Below are 15,917 nucleotides of genomic sequence, written 5' to 3'. Positions count from 1 at the left end.
CGATGGAAGGGAAGGGGTGGGATGGGAGGGATGGGATGGAAGGAATAGGATGGGGTGGGATGGAAGGGAAGGTATGGGAGGAGATGGGGTGGAATGGGAGGGGATGGGGTGGGAGGGAATGGGATGAAAGGGATGGGGTGGGATGGAAGGGAAGGGATGGGAAGAGATGGGGTGGGATGGGATGGAGTGGGATGGAAGGGATGGGGTATGATGGAAGGGAAGGGGTGGGAGGCGAGGAATGGGATGGAAGGGATAGGATGGGGTGGGAGGGATGGGATGGAGTGTGATGGAAGGGATGGGATGGGGTGGGATGGAAGGGAAGGGATGGGAGTGGATGAGATGGAGGGGATGGGGTGGGAGGGGATGGGATGGATGGGATGGGGTGGAATGGGAGGGGATGGGGGGGATGGGAGGGATGGTATTGGGTGGAATGGGAGGGGATGGGAGGGATGGGATGGGGTGGAATGGGAGGGGATGGGAGGGATGGGATGGGGTGGAATGGGAGGGGATGGGGTGGGAGGAGATGGGGTGGGAGGGATGGGATGGAGTGGGATGGAAGGGATGGGAGGAGATGGGATGGGAGGGGATAGGATGGAGTGGGATGGAAGGGAAGGAATGGGAGGAGATGGGGTGGGAGGGGATGGGATGGATTGCGATGAAGGGATGGGGTATGATGGAAGGGAAGGGGTGGGAGGGGACGGATGGGATGGGATGGAAGGGAGGGGATGGGGTGGGAGTGATGGGATGGGGTGGGATGGATGGGACGGGATGGGGTGGGAGGGGATGGGATGGGTGGGATGGAAGGGATGGGAGGGGAGGGGATGGGGTGAGAGCGATGGGATGGAGTGGGATGGAAGGGATGGGATGGGGTGAGGTGGGATGGAAGGGAAGGGGTGGGAGGGGATGGGATGGATGGGATGGGGTGGGATGGAAGGGAAGCGATGGGAGGGGATAGGGTGGGAGGGGGTGGGATGGAAGGGAAGGCATGGGGTGGCATGGGATGGGAGGGAGGGGAGGTGATGGGAGGGATGGGATGGGGTGGGTTGGGAGGGAGGGGAGGGAATGGGAGAGATGGGATGGGATGGGATGGCATGGGATCTGCTCTAGAAGGGGCAGGGAGATCTACCGAGGGTCCGCAGGGACCACGCGCCCGGCTGTCGCCTGCCCGGGTTGTGGCTGGGTGGTTCCCCGCCAACCATCGGTTATGGGGGGCTGCTTTTCAACACAGGCTCCGGTTGGGGTCAAACCCAGCGGGTTTGGGGACAACTCCTGGTGCGGGCAGGTGAGCGGGTCGGGGGTGTCCTCGTGGGCACCCCGAAGCAGGGATGGATTCAGATGCGGAGCTGCCTGCAGGTAGCGTGGCTCTCCGGGGGGTCCGGATCAGGCCCTCCCATGGGCATCCCCAGGTGGAGACGAGGGGCTGGGACCCACCCACCCCACAATCCTCTCAGCCCCGGGGTGCTGGGTGCTGCCCGGGGACCAGCGTGGCCATGGGGGTCCAGAGCCCCACTGCTGCGGGAGGCCTTGGTGGGGCTCAGCCGTGGGGCGAAGCGGGGGGCTGGATCCAGCCCGGAGTGACCTTGGGCACCGCCGGCCTCGTGTGCGCTAACGATTGACGGAGTGGCCGGACACACTGGGACTCTGCCCATCCCACGGGATCACCCCCCTGGCCCCGGCCACCCCTCGCCACCCCCAGTCAGGGTTCATCGCCCCGGCCTCATCCTGTCCCGGGGACACGCTCTGACACCCCCCGGGGGTCCCACAGGAGGGGATTTTCCTCCTGGGGCTGAGCACCCCGTCCCGGTGTCACCGTGCGACAAAGCGGGACATCTCCTCCCGTGCCCCCCACGGTGACCCCCCTGCTCCTGGCGCCAGGCTCTGCCTCCCCGGTCTCCTGCACCCTTCTCCCTCCCAGTGTTCCCAGTGCCCTTCCCAGCACCCACAGCTCCCTCCTCCCAGTCCGCAGGCGCAGCGGGGCTCGGCGGGACGTCCCGTCTCTCCGGGGGCCATGCGGGGTGTCGGGGTGCTCCCCAGCCCCGCCGAGGCTCTGCCGGGCAGAGCCCAGAGGCTGCCGGTGGCAGGTACCAGGACAGGCATCGGGCTGGGCTGGGGGTGGCGGGGGGCTCCCTGGGGATGGGGAGGGGGGTGGCACCCTGCTGACCCCCCCCCCAGCACCCTTGTGTTTTGGGGGGCTGCTCTGGGGGTGTCGGTGCTGACCCTGTCCCCGGGGTGAGGTTGCAGGGAAAGGTCCAGGCGTGGCCCCATCGCTGGGGTGTTTTGACCCCAGTGCCCCCCCGCTTCACCATCGCCCAGAGGTGTCTGGGGGTGCTGGGGGGGGGTCCACGCTCCTCTGCCCCCCACCCCAGGAACACTGTAACCTCCTGGTTTGCTGATGGGGACCATCCTTGCAGGGAACTAAGGGGGGACACAGCGGGTCTGGGAGCCCCAGAAGGAGGCGGGTGAGGAGTGCGGAGGGTGCTTGTGCTCCACAAGTGTCACGAGTGGCCAGGTCTCAGCTTCCCTTTGCTGCTGGCGGGGGGGGGTGTCTGGGTGGCCAGTGCCAGCCCTGGCATTGCCCTCCTTAAACGCCCTGGGATGCCCCGTGCTGGTGTGGGAGGCCCGGGGGGGCATCCTTCCCCCCCGGGGGGGCCAGGGGAGGCAGCAGGACCCCCATGCACACCCGCAGCGCAGTGGGGCCCCTTATCTGCAGTGGGATGAAGATGGGGGGGACATGTTCACCATGGCAACCGGTGGCGTTGCTAGGAGACGGCAGCCTGGGGGGAGGGGAGGGATGCCCGCAGCCCCCCTCTTGCTACCCCCCCCCCTTTGGTCTCCCCAGCCCTGGGCAGGTCCCCCCCAGCCAGAGCATCCCTGGGGCAGGGGGACATCCCCACAGCGGGGGACAACGCTGGGCAGGGTGTGGGGTACCAGAGCACCCCCGGGGGGAGGTGACAGCCCCGGGACCCCCACAGGGGCCGGGTTAGGGTCAGGGTGGCCATGAGAGGACACAGGCCAGAGGCCAGGCGGGTGGAGGAGCTGGAGGGGACGGGGACAGGGTCAGTGCCCCCTTTTGGGGGGGGACACAGGGTAGAGACGGCTGCAGTTTGTGACGGACTGGGGGTCCTGACCCCGTGTCCCCCCCCGCAGCCACCCACGCCGTCAACGGGAACCCCACGCTCCCGCCATTCCCAGCGGAGATGCAGAGGGCGATTTTTGGTGAGTGGTTCCCCCGTGGCAGGGAAGGGGGGTCCCGGCAGCCAGGGCTGCCCCCGGAGCCCCCCCAGCCCAGCTCACCCCCCCCCGAGCGAGGACAACCAGCTGCCCGCTCCCTGCCTGTCCCCCCCCAGGCATGGGGTGCTTCTGGGGAGCGGAGCGGCTCTTCTGGCAGATGCCGGGGGTCTTCTCCACCCAGGTGGGCTACGCGGGAGGCTTCACCCCCAACCCCACCTACAAAGAAGTGCGCACAGGTAACGAGGGGCTTCTCCTCCCGTGCTGCAATGGGGACCCCCCCAATGCCCCCTGTACCCATGGTCGGGTGATGTCCCCATCCAGCATCGCAGGGTGTCCCACAGCCCCTGCCTTGACCTGGTCCGGGCTCCCATGGGATGCTCGCTGGTGTCCGTCGGATGCTGATCCCCCCTTGTCCCCCACCCGCACCCCCCAGCCCGGACAGACGGCTGCCCGGCTTAGCTGGAGAAACATTTTGTGGAGGATTAGCTGTCTGCAGGAAATATTATCCCGGCTGCTGTCTCCAACCGGGGATTTATCCCAGTGCAGGAGGGGGCTTCGGCTCCTCATCCCCACCAGGCACCTGGGGAAGGGGGTCTGGGGGGTCCTGGGGGGTGAGCGGGTGCTGCAGCCCCTCCGTATCCAGCTCCCTCCCTCCAGCCCTGCCAACGCTCCTGCTTAGCACAAGTCTCACGAATTTGCCAGGTCTCAGCTCCCAGTAGGAGGGTGCATCAGCCGATGGTCCCCCCCAATCCCGGGGTGGTGGGAGGCTGGGGGGGCAGGAGGCCACAGTGAGGGGCTGCCCCTGGTAGCGCTGCAGGGCTGGCTCTGGCCAGGGCTGACGGGGCACGCCGAGGTGGTGAGGGTCGTCTTCAACCCCCGGGAGATCGGCTACGAGGAGCTTCTCGAAGTCTTCTGGGAGAACCACGACCCCACACAAGGTAGGGACGAGCTGCCGGGGCCGGGCAGCGGCCGTGGGTCCCGCTGCAGCCCTGGGGCAGCCCCAGAGCCCCAGTCTGAGGGGGGGCTTAACCCCAAACTGGCCCCAACAGGGGGTCCATGGCACCTCCATCCCTCGGTGCTGGGTGCGGGGGGGCTCACAGAGACTTCCCTCATCAACCCCTTTAGCAGGACCCCCCCCGCAGCCAGCTCGCTACCCCCTCCGTGCCTCAGTTTCCCCATCTCACCCTCCATGGGTGAAGGCAGCGCCCACCGCACTGTGCCCGCTGGGGCCAGGGGGTGCCCCGTAACCCCCCTGGGGTTCTGGCCCCCCAGGCATGCGGCAGCAGGAGGACCTGGGCACCCAGTACCGCTCCGTCATCTACACGCTGGACCCCCAGCAGCAGGCAGCTGCCCTCCGCAGCAGGACAGCGTACCAGCGGGTAAGTGGGGACACTGGGACCCCACTGGGGACACCGGGACCCCACTGGGGACACTGGCCACCTCCTCCAGCCCCGGGGTGTGGGGCAAACCCCTACCCTGGCTATGCCATGTCATGGGGCAGTGGGATGGGGGGGTCCATCCAGGGTTCATCCAGGTCCATCCATCCCCTGCCATGGGACTGTCCCAGGAGCTGTGGGAGCAGCGGTGGGGGGACATCACCACTGCCATCGAGCCGGCCGGTGACTTCTACTAGGCCGAGGACTGTCACCAGCAGTACCTGCACAAGGTGCCCGCGGGCTCCTGTGGCCTGAAGGGCACCGGTGTCACCTGCCCCATCACACCCTGAGGGGCCACCTCGTGTCCCCCCCAGCTTGTCCCCGTGTCCCCGGCATTGCAGGCAGGGTGGGCACAACAGCCAGCCCCACACGTCACGGCCAGCCCCACACACCGCAGCTCCCACACTCCCCATCGCCCGGACAGGGTTAAAGCCGTGTGCCCCCCACCTTGTCCTGTCCAGTCCCATGGGTGCAGCTGGGGGGGGGGGCTCGCTGGGATGGGGAGGGACCCCCATGGGTCCTGCCTGGGGGGGGCTGTGCCCATGGCTCTGCCTCAGGGTGGGGGGTTGGGAGGGGCAACGGGGGGGGGGGAAGCTGGGGGGCCGTGACCGTGGGGCTGGCGGTGCGGGGGGGCCGTGTCCGTGGGACTGCTGGTCTGGGGGGGCCGTGTCCGTGGGGCTGGCGGGGGGGGGGGGGGCGTGTCCGTGGGGCTGGTGGTCGTGGGGGGCCGTGTCCGTGGGGCTGGCGGTGGGGGGGGCCATGTCCATGGGGCTATGCGGTCCGTAGGGCGGCCGGGGGGGGGCTGCAGACCCGCGCTCTCCCACCAGGGGGCAGTGCCGGGCCGCGCCCGCTCCCGCCCGCCAGGGGGCAGTGGTGGTCCCAGCAGCGTGCGCGCCTATACGATACATACGGTACATGCGTGCGCATGGAGAAACATGGCACATACGGCCTGTACAGGTCTGGGTGGCACACGGGGACAGAGGGGACATGAGTGTGCATGCACAGGGACGTGCAGCTCACATACATACACATGCGTGCATGCAAATGAACTCGCAGCACACATATACATACATGCACGTACATACATGCCCAGGGACATACGGCTCACATACATGCACATACATGTTTGCACAGGGACATACAGCTCACATACATGCACATACATGTTTGCACAGGGACATGCAGCACACACAGGTACATACACATACGTGCATGCAACTGAATGTGCAGCACACGTATGCATACATGCACGTACATACATGCACAGGGACATACGGCTCACATACATGCACATACATGCATGCACAGGGACATACAGCTCACATACATGCACATACATGCATGCACAGGGACATGCAGCACACACAGGTACATACACATACGTGCATGCAACTGAACATGCAGCACATATATGAATACATGCCCGTACATACATGCACAGGGACATGCAGCTTTCATACATACACATACGTGCGTGCGCAGGGTCATGCAGCACACACAGGTACCCACAGCACACACAGGTACATACACATACATGCATGCAACTGAACATGCAGCACATATATGCATACATGCCTGTACATACATGCACAGGGACATGCAGCTTTCATACATACACATATGTGCGTGCAGAGGGTCATGCAGCACACACAGGTACATACACATACATGCATGCAACTGAACATGCAGCACACATATGCATACGTGCACGTACATACATGCACAGGGACATGCAGCTTTCATACATACACATACATGTGTGCACAGGGACACGTGGCACACACAGGTACCCACAGCACACGTAAGTACATACGTCGTGTGGGGGGGACGCTCTGCGGGGCTCCCACCTTTGGGGGATGCCCTGGGCCCCATCCTGTCACCCGTCCCTGGGCCACGTCCCTCCTGTCCCCCGCGTCCCCAGACCTGTGCCCCTGGCCCGGGCGGACGGGATTTGGGGAGCACGTTCCTCCCATGTCCCCCGGCCCCGGCGCGGCAGTGACAGCGGTGACGGACAGACCCCACAGTGTGATGGGGGGGGGGCTGTGTGTCCTGTACCGGCTCCCGAAGGGGCAGTGGCCCCGATGAGCCCAGTTAGAGCCGAACTGGCCCCAGGTGTGTGCTGGGGGGGGTGAAAAGGGGGAGCAGCTGGGGGGGCCCCACTGGTGGCGACGGAGGTGGCTGGAGCGGGCAGGTAGGCTGATGGGGGGTTGTGTCACCCCTGCGATGTCTGCAGGGTCCCCGTCCTTGGGGTGTCGTGTGCCCCCCCCCAGCATCAGGCAGTCTCCATCCCCCCACTTCTCATGGGTGGGGGGTCCCAGTGGCCGTGTCCCACCTTGTACTGGGCAGACTGGGTTTTGCAGGGGTTCAGGGACAGGAATCGGGGGGCAGGAGCCCAGCAGCCCCCCCCACACCTTCCCAGTTTTCCCAGAAAATGCCCCCCCCCCAACACCAAACCCTGCCCCCTCCCAAACCCTCTGTGCCCCTTGGGGGGAGCGACCCCTCTGCTCAGGCACCCAGACCCCCCCAAACCTGGGTGACGGGGACATCTTCAAGGCTCACCCACCCTTCCTCCTCCAGCTCCCCAATGGGTCCCGGTCCCTTTGGCTCGGGGTACCCTCCTGGGTGGGGGTCCCAAGGGCACCCCCACCCAGCACCCAGGCAGCCCATGGGCGCCGCGCACCCACCCAGCACCCAGGAGCCTGGGCTGGGTCCGGCTGGGGACACCTCGGTGTCCCCAGGGAGGGTCTGTGGCTGGAAACCATCCTGCAAGGGATGTTTTGGGGGTGTCATGATGTGTGTGTGTGTCCCCCCGCCAAGGGCAGGGGTCCCCCCGTCTCGGTGTCCCCAGCACCCCTCTTGCACAGGCAGATTTGGGGGCTGCGTTCGGTGGATTTACAGCGAAGAGGCTGGCAAGAAATGAAAATAAAGCTGAACCCCCCCAAAAAAAAGGTTGTCAGGGGTGAGTGAAAGTGAAGAACTGAGACGCAGCTTTCGGGGGGGGCCCGGGGGAGCCCCTGGGTGCTGCAGGTGCCACATGCCGGGGACCTCCTGACCCCCCCCTTGGCCAGCGCTGGCATCCCAGCTGGGTGCTGGGTGTCCCCTCGAACTGCAGGGATGGGTGCACGGCTGGGTGCCATCATGTCACAGGGTGTGAGCCGAGCCCGGCGTGGGGTTTGTCCCCGAGCCCGGGGTGGGGTGGGGGACACGGGGACATTATTTTTTATATTTTTTAGAAAGTGAAGTTCCCCGGGTCAACGGCGAGTGAAAAAAATAAATAAAAGCGGAGAGAAAGCGAACGCAGGTCGGCTTCCGGCACCTGGCCCCGCAGCTGCCGCACCACCCGGCTTTGAAGAAGGAGTTAAAGAAGAACGAAAGCGGGAGACAGGGACGGAATGGGGGACCCTGGCCTTCAGCCTCGCGCCCTGGCACCCTCCTCATCCTCCTCATCTCGTGGGAGGTCGTGGGCACCCGCGGTGGGGTTTCATGGGGGGGAGATGGCTGGGATGGCGGGAGCCCAAATCTGAAGATTTGTGGGTTGTTCTTTTTTTTTATATATATAAATCCCCAGCTGCTGGAGTCAGGGGATGGGACCAGGAGAGGGGCTAAACGATGGGGACGTGCCTCCCCCCGCTGCCCGGGCAGCCTGCCCAGGGACAGGAGGTGACAGCCACATCTCCCCGGGGTTTGTCACTTCGGCTGCGATAGGCACGTGGGCTGTGGCAGGGCTGGGGTGTCCCAGGGGACAGATCTGGCCCCTGTGTCCCCGAAGGTGGGTGCGTAGCCAGGATCGCACCCACCAGCCGCTGCTTCGGCTCCTCCCTGACTCCACCATCACATCTCTCTCCATCACCTCCCAGGGATTTATTCCCCGCTCCCGCTCCCCCGGGGTGCAGGATGGGGCCAGGAACGCTGGAGCCCCCGGGAGGATGGGGTGATGTTGGATTCTCTGATGTCTATTGGGGTTGAGCCAGGTCTGAGCTGTGTATTTGTGTGTGGGGAGGCAGGATCTGTCCCCAGGGTGCTGGGGGTGGGGGGAATAGGGTGGGCTGAACTTGGGGGGCACAGGGGGACCCATCCCTGCAATAGGGACAGACCCTTTGGGTCAGGCTGGATTTTGGGGAGCGGGGTGGGATGGGTGGTGATGTGGAGCGGGGTCGGGGGAGTTTGGGGGACCATGGTGGGTTTGGGGGGGGGCCTGTGTTAGGGTGTCCCCCCCGAGACTGGGCGGCAACATGGGGGGGGTGTCCCACAGCTCCAATGTGTTCGGAGGAGCACTGGGACGTACTGGGGGGACAAGCCCCGTGTCCCCCCGTTCCTGGATGGGGCCCTGCAGGGATGCAGCTTGAGGAGAGGAGTTGGGGGGGCCCTTCTCATCCCCCCCCACCTGGCACCTGCTCCGGGCGGATGGAAACTCTGTGTCAGAGGAAGCGGGGAGGGGGCCGCGCTCCCGGCCAGGGTGGGGGGGGACACCCAGCTGTCCCCAGCAGTGCCTGTGCTGAGGGGCTGAGCTGCCCTGTCCCCTGGCACAGCTGGGATGAGTTGGGCAGGTCTCAGCCCATTCCTACGGGGGTGGGTTCCCAGCAGAGGGGGGGTGCAACCCTCATCCCCCCTCTTTGTCCCCCAGCTTTGCTGCCTGACACATTTAACCTCCTTCTTAAACCCAGTGTGGCCGTGCAATCCAAGGACCGGCGGCGGGGGGGCAGGCCAAGCTGGGGCTCCCCATCCCCAAACCTCAGCGCTGACCCTGTCCCTGCCTCAGTTTCCCCACTCAGGGTCTGAAAAGCGCCTGCTTCCCCCCCGCCCAGGACTGGAAAGCCACAATCCAGGGCTGGAAAGACATGGTCCAGCCCCGAACCTCCACCAGCATCCGAATCCCCCGGGGATGCTCGGATCCCATTCCGAGAAAGCGGGGTGGCGGGGGCGCGGGGACCGGATGAGCGAGGAGGTCGGGGATGGGATGCTCACGCGTTATTTATACCAGGGGAGGTATCTGCAGGGCTCGAGCGAACAAAATAACAATTCAGGCAGGTTTGAAAAGCGCCGAAACCACGACAGGAAACCCAAATTGTACAAATGCAGATGTGAGTGGAAAAAGCTCTTGAGCTGGTTGCTCTGGCTTTCACCTTCGCTAAAAATAAAGCTGCCTTATTAGGGGCCGATGGGGGCCGAGATAAAGCATCTTCCCTCCCCCCCCGTGTTTTTCCGTGGGGGGGGGGTGTTCTGCGCGATACCGTGGGACGCGGCTTTCCGGCCGTGCCGGGGTGATGGGGACAGATGGCTGGGCTGGGGGCTTGTGTTGTTTTTTTGGGGAGGATCTGGGGTTTTTAGGGTGCTGGGTAGGGGGTCAGGTTTTCTGGGGGTGGTTTTTGTCGGGGACGGTGTGATCCGGGGCTGGGCAGCGTGGGGTGGGGGGTGTGATGAGTTGTAACAGCCTCTCTGGGTGTAACGAGGCTGCCTGGCAAAGCCACATCCTGCAGCGCGGCAGGACCCAGGGGGAGGAATTTGGGGGGCTGAGAAAGGGAGGGATTCTGGGGGGGGGAACAGCAAGACCCCTCCTGGCACCTGCCCACCCCACAAAAACTCAGGCTGCGGTCCCCTTCCCCGTGCCTCAGTTTCCCCTCTCCAAACCATCCCAGGCTGGAGCACCCCACCTTTGGGGGGGGGGGCCTGCGGTGAAGGCGGTGCCAGCTTTGGGTGCCCGCTGCCCCCCCCCTCCGCCGCACCCTGGCCCCGGGAGGATATCGTGGGAGGCGGGAGGTGCTTCGCTTGCCACCCCGGTGGTGGTGGTGGCAGCGGGGCCCGGGCTCCTCTGAGTCACCAGTGTCCCCACACCTGCGGTGGCCGGGGGCTGCGAGCACGGATGCTCACACCTGCGGCCTTCGCGCCCCCCCCAGCCCCATCATCATCCTCCTCCTCCTTTCGCAGGGGAAATGATGGATGCGATGGGGGGGGGGAATGAAAGAGGTGGAGGGAGACGGGGCAGAGCAAGGAGGGGGCTGAGTGCCAAAATGTGGGTGCACAGCACCTCAGCACCCACCCTGCTGGGGGCACCCACATGTGCTCGTGGACCCCCCCTGCGCCTGTGTGGGTGTGGGGGGGGTCGCGTGGCACAAGCTGTCCTTACCCCACAGTCAGCCTTGGCCCCGTTGGGGTAACATGGGGGTGTGATGCTCCAGCCCCCCCCCAGCACTGGGGATGCCCTGAAAGGGTTGGGGGGGGGATAAGACCCTCCCAGGGGTGCAGATGGGGCACAGGGGGCTGCTGCGGTGCCAGGCCTAGGGTGGGCATTGGGGTGGGGGGGAAGCGGGGGGCTCCGGCCGGCCTTGGGGGGAGGCCGTGAGAACGGTGGCCAGGGCTGGGGGGGGGAGGCAGTGCAGGAAGCGCCGAGGGGGGGGCGGCTGCTCCCGGCTCCCCCAGATGCGCCCGTGAGATAGGGCGGCAGGAAGCAGCTGCGGGGAATCCCGGTGCTGGGAACGGCCGCTGCCGCCTGCCCGACACCCTCCAGGTCTGCGGGACCCCCGGCCCCGCTGCCTCCCCCCGTGGTCACGTACCACCCAGGGGTGCTCCGAGTCTCCCGGCCTCTCCCCTCTGAGGGGGGCCAGGGGTACCCAGGGTTTGCCCTGGAGAAGGGGCTCTGCTTCCCCGGAGGAAGCTGCGGTTCCCTCTGGCCCTGCCAGTGCTGTGGGGGACAGAGATGGAGCCACAGCCCTGCTCCTGGCTGGGCTTCGGAGGGGAGGGGAGGGTCTGGGGAAACTGAGGCACGGCTGGTGGCTGAGCAGCTGGCCAAGGCTGGGGTCACGGGTCCCCTCCAGAGGGGTGTGTGCACTCCTCTCCCTCCCCTAGGCGCTGTGGAACAAGGTAATGCCTCCTTGTGTTCACTCTGGCCCCTAATGATAACCAGCAAGGGAGTGCTTCAGCCTGCAATGCTGGGCGCTGCCTGCAGGCTTAGGCAGTCAGGCCAGGCTCCCCTGGAGCGGCTGCAGGATGGGATGCTCAGTCCCTGCCTCGGGCATGGGGGCCGAGGGGGGTCCTCGGGGCTAATCCCCTGCACAAACAGCTGCACATTCCCCAGGGCCGGATCCAGTCTCCTAGTGACAGGCTCAGGGGGGTCTCACCACCCCTTTTTGGGTGCCCGCTCCAGGCAGTGCGGCTCCTTGGTTCCCCCCCCCCAGTTTTCTCTTCATTTCCCTGCACATCCATCCCCATGTATGGCACAGACCGGAGCCTCCGGTGCTGTCTGGCTCTTGCGGTGGGTCCCTGTGGTGGGTGAAGGGGTAAACTGAGGCACAGAGCACAGCGGGTGGCCGGTGCCGGGCTCCTTCCCCTGCCACCCTGCCTGCACGTGCCGCTGTCAGCCTCGTCTCGCTGATGTACATCCATCCAAGTCTGGCAGCTCCAATTTATAATCTCCATTTATCCCCAAACACTCCCAAATCTGGGCCGGGGCATCGTAGCCTGGGACGGGAATGTCACCGCGGCCACCGGGACCCCAAGGGAGGCCGGGTTTGCCAAACTCCGCTGGGGCTTTTCGGCACGTCCTCCCCGTGACCAACAGCCGGAGCGGGGCCACGATGTCCATCCCTGCCCGTCCTGGACCCGACGGTCATCCGGGAGCACTCGGCCCCGGCGCGGATTGGGGCATTGGGAGAGCCGGCACCCCGGGGACGAGCGCGGTTACCGAACCTCACCGCGCGGCACAGCCCAGCGTGGCACCAGGCAGCCTCCCCGCACTGGATACGGCCCTGGGGACGAGGTGGGAAGGAGATTTCAGAGCCGGTTTTAGAAGCCAGAATCCCTTTTTCCCCCTTAAGCATCCAGCCGGATTTCTTCTCCAGCACTGAAACTCCCTCGGATCACTGCCGTGCCATGCCGTGCCATGCCGTGCCATGCCGGGTGAGTGCCCAGGCTTGAAGCATCTCCAAAAATCGATGCATTAAAGCAGTCGCTCTGAGCTCTCGCTCCCATGTTGTGCCGAGCCGGAGCGCAGCCAGCCGAGTCCCCCAGCTTCCCTCGCTCCTGCAGGGTCCCGAGGGCCTCCGAAGATCCCAGGGAGATGGGATTTATACCCCAGCCCTATCCCGAAAGCGAATCCAGATGACCCCTGGGGAAGAGCCCTTCCCTTTGTAGCTGCCTTGGGCGCTCTGCCACGTCTCCGTTCCTCCCCTCTCCCGTCCAAATCCCTTCCCCGCAGCCAACGCTTCCAGGCAGCCTCCGGCTTCCAAAACACAAGAAATTCCCCCAAAAACGCCGGCGCTGCCCCCCGGGAATGCCGGGACCCCCACGCTCGCCCTCCCAGCCCCGCAGCAGCCGGGCTGAATCCGGCCCTTTCCACTCCGCTTTACGTCCTTCACATCCTGCCACCTGTACCGACTTATTTAAGGAAAAAAAATAAATATATCAAACCAAAAGCAAGCCCGAGGGATGGATTTTTTTTTTTGGGGGGGGGGGTCAGCTGCTTGTGAAACCCCCCCCGAGTGTGACGAGCTGCGGGAACCTCTGTAGATATTTGCAGCGCAGAGGCAAATCCCATGGGATTAATGACCTGGCCCCGGGAAAGGGGGAAAGGTTGTGGGGAGCGATGGCTGAGCCGTACGGGGTGGGCAGGGGGACACAAGAGACACGGCCACCCCCTCTGGGGACACGGGGAGGCTTTGCATCGTTTCGGGGGGCTCACCGAGCCGGTAAACCCCAGGTCCCGCTCCTTCTCCTCCTTTATTTTTTTTTTTTAATAAAACACCCAGTGTGGGCCCTTTGCACCATGAAATCATCGCACTCCGGAGCATTCGCGCTCCCTTCCTCCCCCCTTTTCCCTCCTCCGCGCCAAGAAATCCGCTTCCCCCCCCTCCAGCAACCACGGAGCAAGGACCCCCCAAACCCAGAGCCGGCAGCGGGACAACACCCCAAAAGCATGCAACCCCCCAACTTGGAACCCCCCAGGATTCAACCCAAAGCCGGGGTGCCGAGCGGCTCGAAACATCCCCGCGCTCCCATCTTGCTCGCGCGCTCGGCGTACCCCAGGATCGCAACCACCTCCCCTCCCCCCCCCCCGCCGTCACCCCGAAATATGGAAGCGGGGCGCTGATTGGCGGCCTGGCCGTGGTGGTGAGGGGGTGTGGGGGGGTGTTGGAAGGAGGGGGGGGGAAGGTTGCCTTGGCCACGCATCCCTGTGTGAATGCATGACGTGCACAGGGCTGGCGCCAGGCTGTCTGGGGCCGGGAGTTAGATCAACACAGCTGGAGGGCCCGGGCCACAGCTGGGCAAAGGCAGCGGGTCCCGCCGCCCAAGCAGGGCCTGTGGGAACCGCCGCCAACAAAACCCCCCTGCAAACAAAAGTTTCCCCCCCCCCCCCCCACATCTGCCCAAGCAGCCTTTCACCCCCCCCTCCATCTCCTTGGGAAATGAGGGGGGGCCAGGCATGGGAATAAGCGGGGTCAGGGGAGACGGCTGTACAGCGGTGTTTGGGGATGGGGGGGGGGGCTCCCTTAACCGGGTTCAAAGTATTTTGGGGGGGGTGAAAATAGTTTTTAAACGTTTTGTAATTTTTTTAGCTAAAAAATCTAAAAAATTTAATTTTAAATTTTAATTTTTTTTTAATTTTAAAAAAATTTCATTTCCCCCCCTCTTTTTTTTTTAGGGGGGGCCCCTGTTATTGCCGCTTGCCCCCGCAGCAGGTTAATGAAGGTAATTATGGCTCTTCCCACCCTTCAAACAAGGCGATTTCCCAGGAAATTTGGGGGGGCGGGGGGGGGGGGGAGAGAAAAGAAAAGACAAAAAATAATCCAACCCCCAAAATGGCTGGAAGCTGCTTTGAGGGGGGGGTTTGGGGGCCATCGAGCGGCCCCCAGGCTGGGGGAGAAGCGGGGAGGGCGGCTGCCCCCCGGCCTGTGGCCCCCAGACCCCCCCGGGGGGGGGGGGGGGTGCGAAGGAGGGAAGCAAACCCCAGCCCCACGGAACTGGGATTTGGGCAGATCTGGAATAAATCGCTGCTGTGGGCAGGAGTAATGGGGTCCAGGTGGCTCTGCCATGTCCCCCCCCCCCCAAACCCCCCCATTAGCTGGGACCCCCGCCCCGAGTGCCCCCCACCCTCTTGGCTGTAACATCCCCTTTCCGCGCTGACACCCCATAACCAAAACCTACAGAAATTCCCCCAAACCAACCCAGGGCCGGGGCGGGGGGGGGCACTGCCCTTTGATTTTAACAGGGATTCACAATCTGCGTGTTACGGGACTGCGGACCCCCCACCCACCACCCCTCCATGTACCCCCACCCACCCACCCATTGCCACGACACCCATGGGCACCGACCACCCCAAATCACTCCGGCTTTGGGCTTTTTGAGCCAGAACTGATTTGGGGAGGGGGTTTGCCTTCATCGCCCCCCTCTTCCTCATCGCTTCCACTGAAATAACCCCCTCGCCTATAAATCTCCTCTCCCCCCTCTCCAAAAAAAACCCCCCAAACCCCTCCAGGCCCCTCGCAGGCGCTGACCTAAATCTGGTTTCTCCATCGTAACCTCAGTTTTACCGCAATTAATTTTTTTCTGCTGGTCACAAGATAATTCCCGACGCCAGAAAGTCTGGAGGTCAGATGAGAAGCGGATTGAGGAACAGGGCGGCACTAATTTCCTTACACCCGGTAAAAATTTTTTTGGGGGGGGCACCCCCATATCCTCCTGCTTAAAAATAGTGGGGACTCACTGGGATGGGGGGGTACTTTGGGCTGTCCGAGGGGGTTTAGGGGGGGAATCCCCCCGCCACAGGGGTGGTTTGGGGGTCTGGTTGTGGGGTGGGGAACCTGCGTGGTGGTGTGTCCCCCCCCCGCGTGGGGCCACCACCAAGGGTCATGTTTTTGGGGGGGTTTGGGGGGGTGTGGGGGGGTGTATCTCGCTTCATTTAGATGCAAGGGTGGGGTTTACAAGTTCATTTACATAAAGGGGGTGTGTCTCCCGCCTCATTTGCATGCAGGGGCGTGGCCCCGCGGGGCTGTCTATATAAGAGGCGGCGCGGCGCTGCCCCCTCCCCAGTGCGCCAACGAGCTCCGAGGGGTCCGCTGCGGGGGGGGGGACACGGGCCCAGGGCTGAGCTGCTCCTCCACAGCTTCGGGCCGGGGGGGGGGCCGGTGCCAGCAGAGCCCCAGCCGTCGCGGCACCCACCGAGACCAAGCAGGCATCACCCCCCTCCCCTTACCCCCCCCACCCCATCCCACCCCACCCTCCCCGCGTCCCCAGGCGAGTTCTACCCCCCCCCCCCCC

The 15,917-nt window shown here is 64.6% G+C and overlaps 1 protein-coding gene across 1 annotated transcript; it reads left to right on the top strand.

Moving 5' to 3' along the window:
- Nucleotides 1-2,008: 2,008 nt before the first annotated feature.
- Nucleotides 2,009-4,864, top strand: LOC132319644 (peptide methionine sulfoxide reductase MsrA-like). The gene is made up of 6 exons (XM_059830908.1): nt 2,009-2,081; nt 3,148-3,216; nt 3,348-3,467; nt 4,065-4,169; nt 4,504-4,610; nt 4,799-4,864. Exons 1-6 carry the CDS (start codon nt 2,009-2,011, stop codon nt 4,862-4,864), a joined length of 540 nt encoding a protein of 179 aa, XP_059686891.1.
- Nucleotides 4,865-15,917: the final 11,053 nt, after the last annotated feature.

This window comes from Gavia stellata, chromosome 29, assembly GCF_030936135.1.
Source record: "Gavia stellata isolate bGavSte3 chromosome 29, bGavSte3.hap2, whole genome shotgun sequence".
In the NCBI taxonomy this organism is placed as follows: Eukaryota; Metazoa; Chordata; class Aves; order Gaviiformes; family Gaviidae; genus Gavia; species Gavia stellata.
This window is presented reverse-complemented; position numbering and strand designations above follow the sequence as displayed.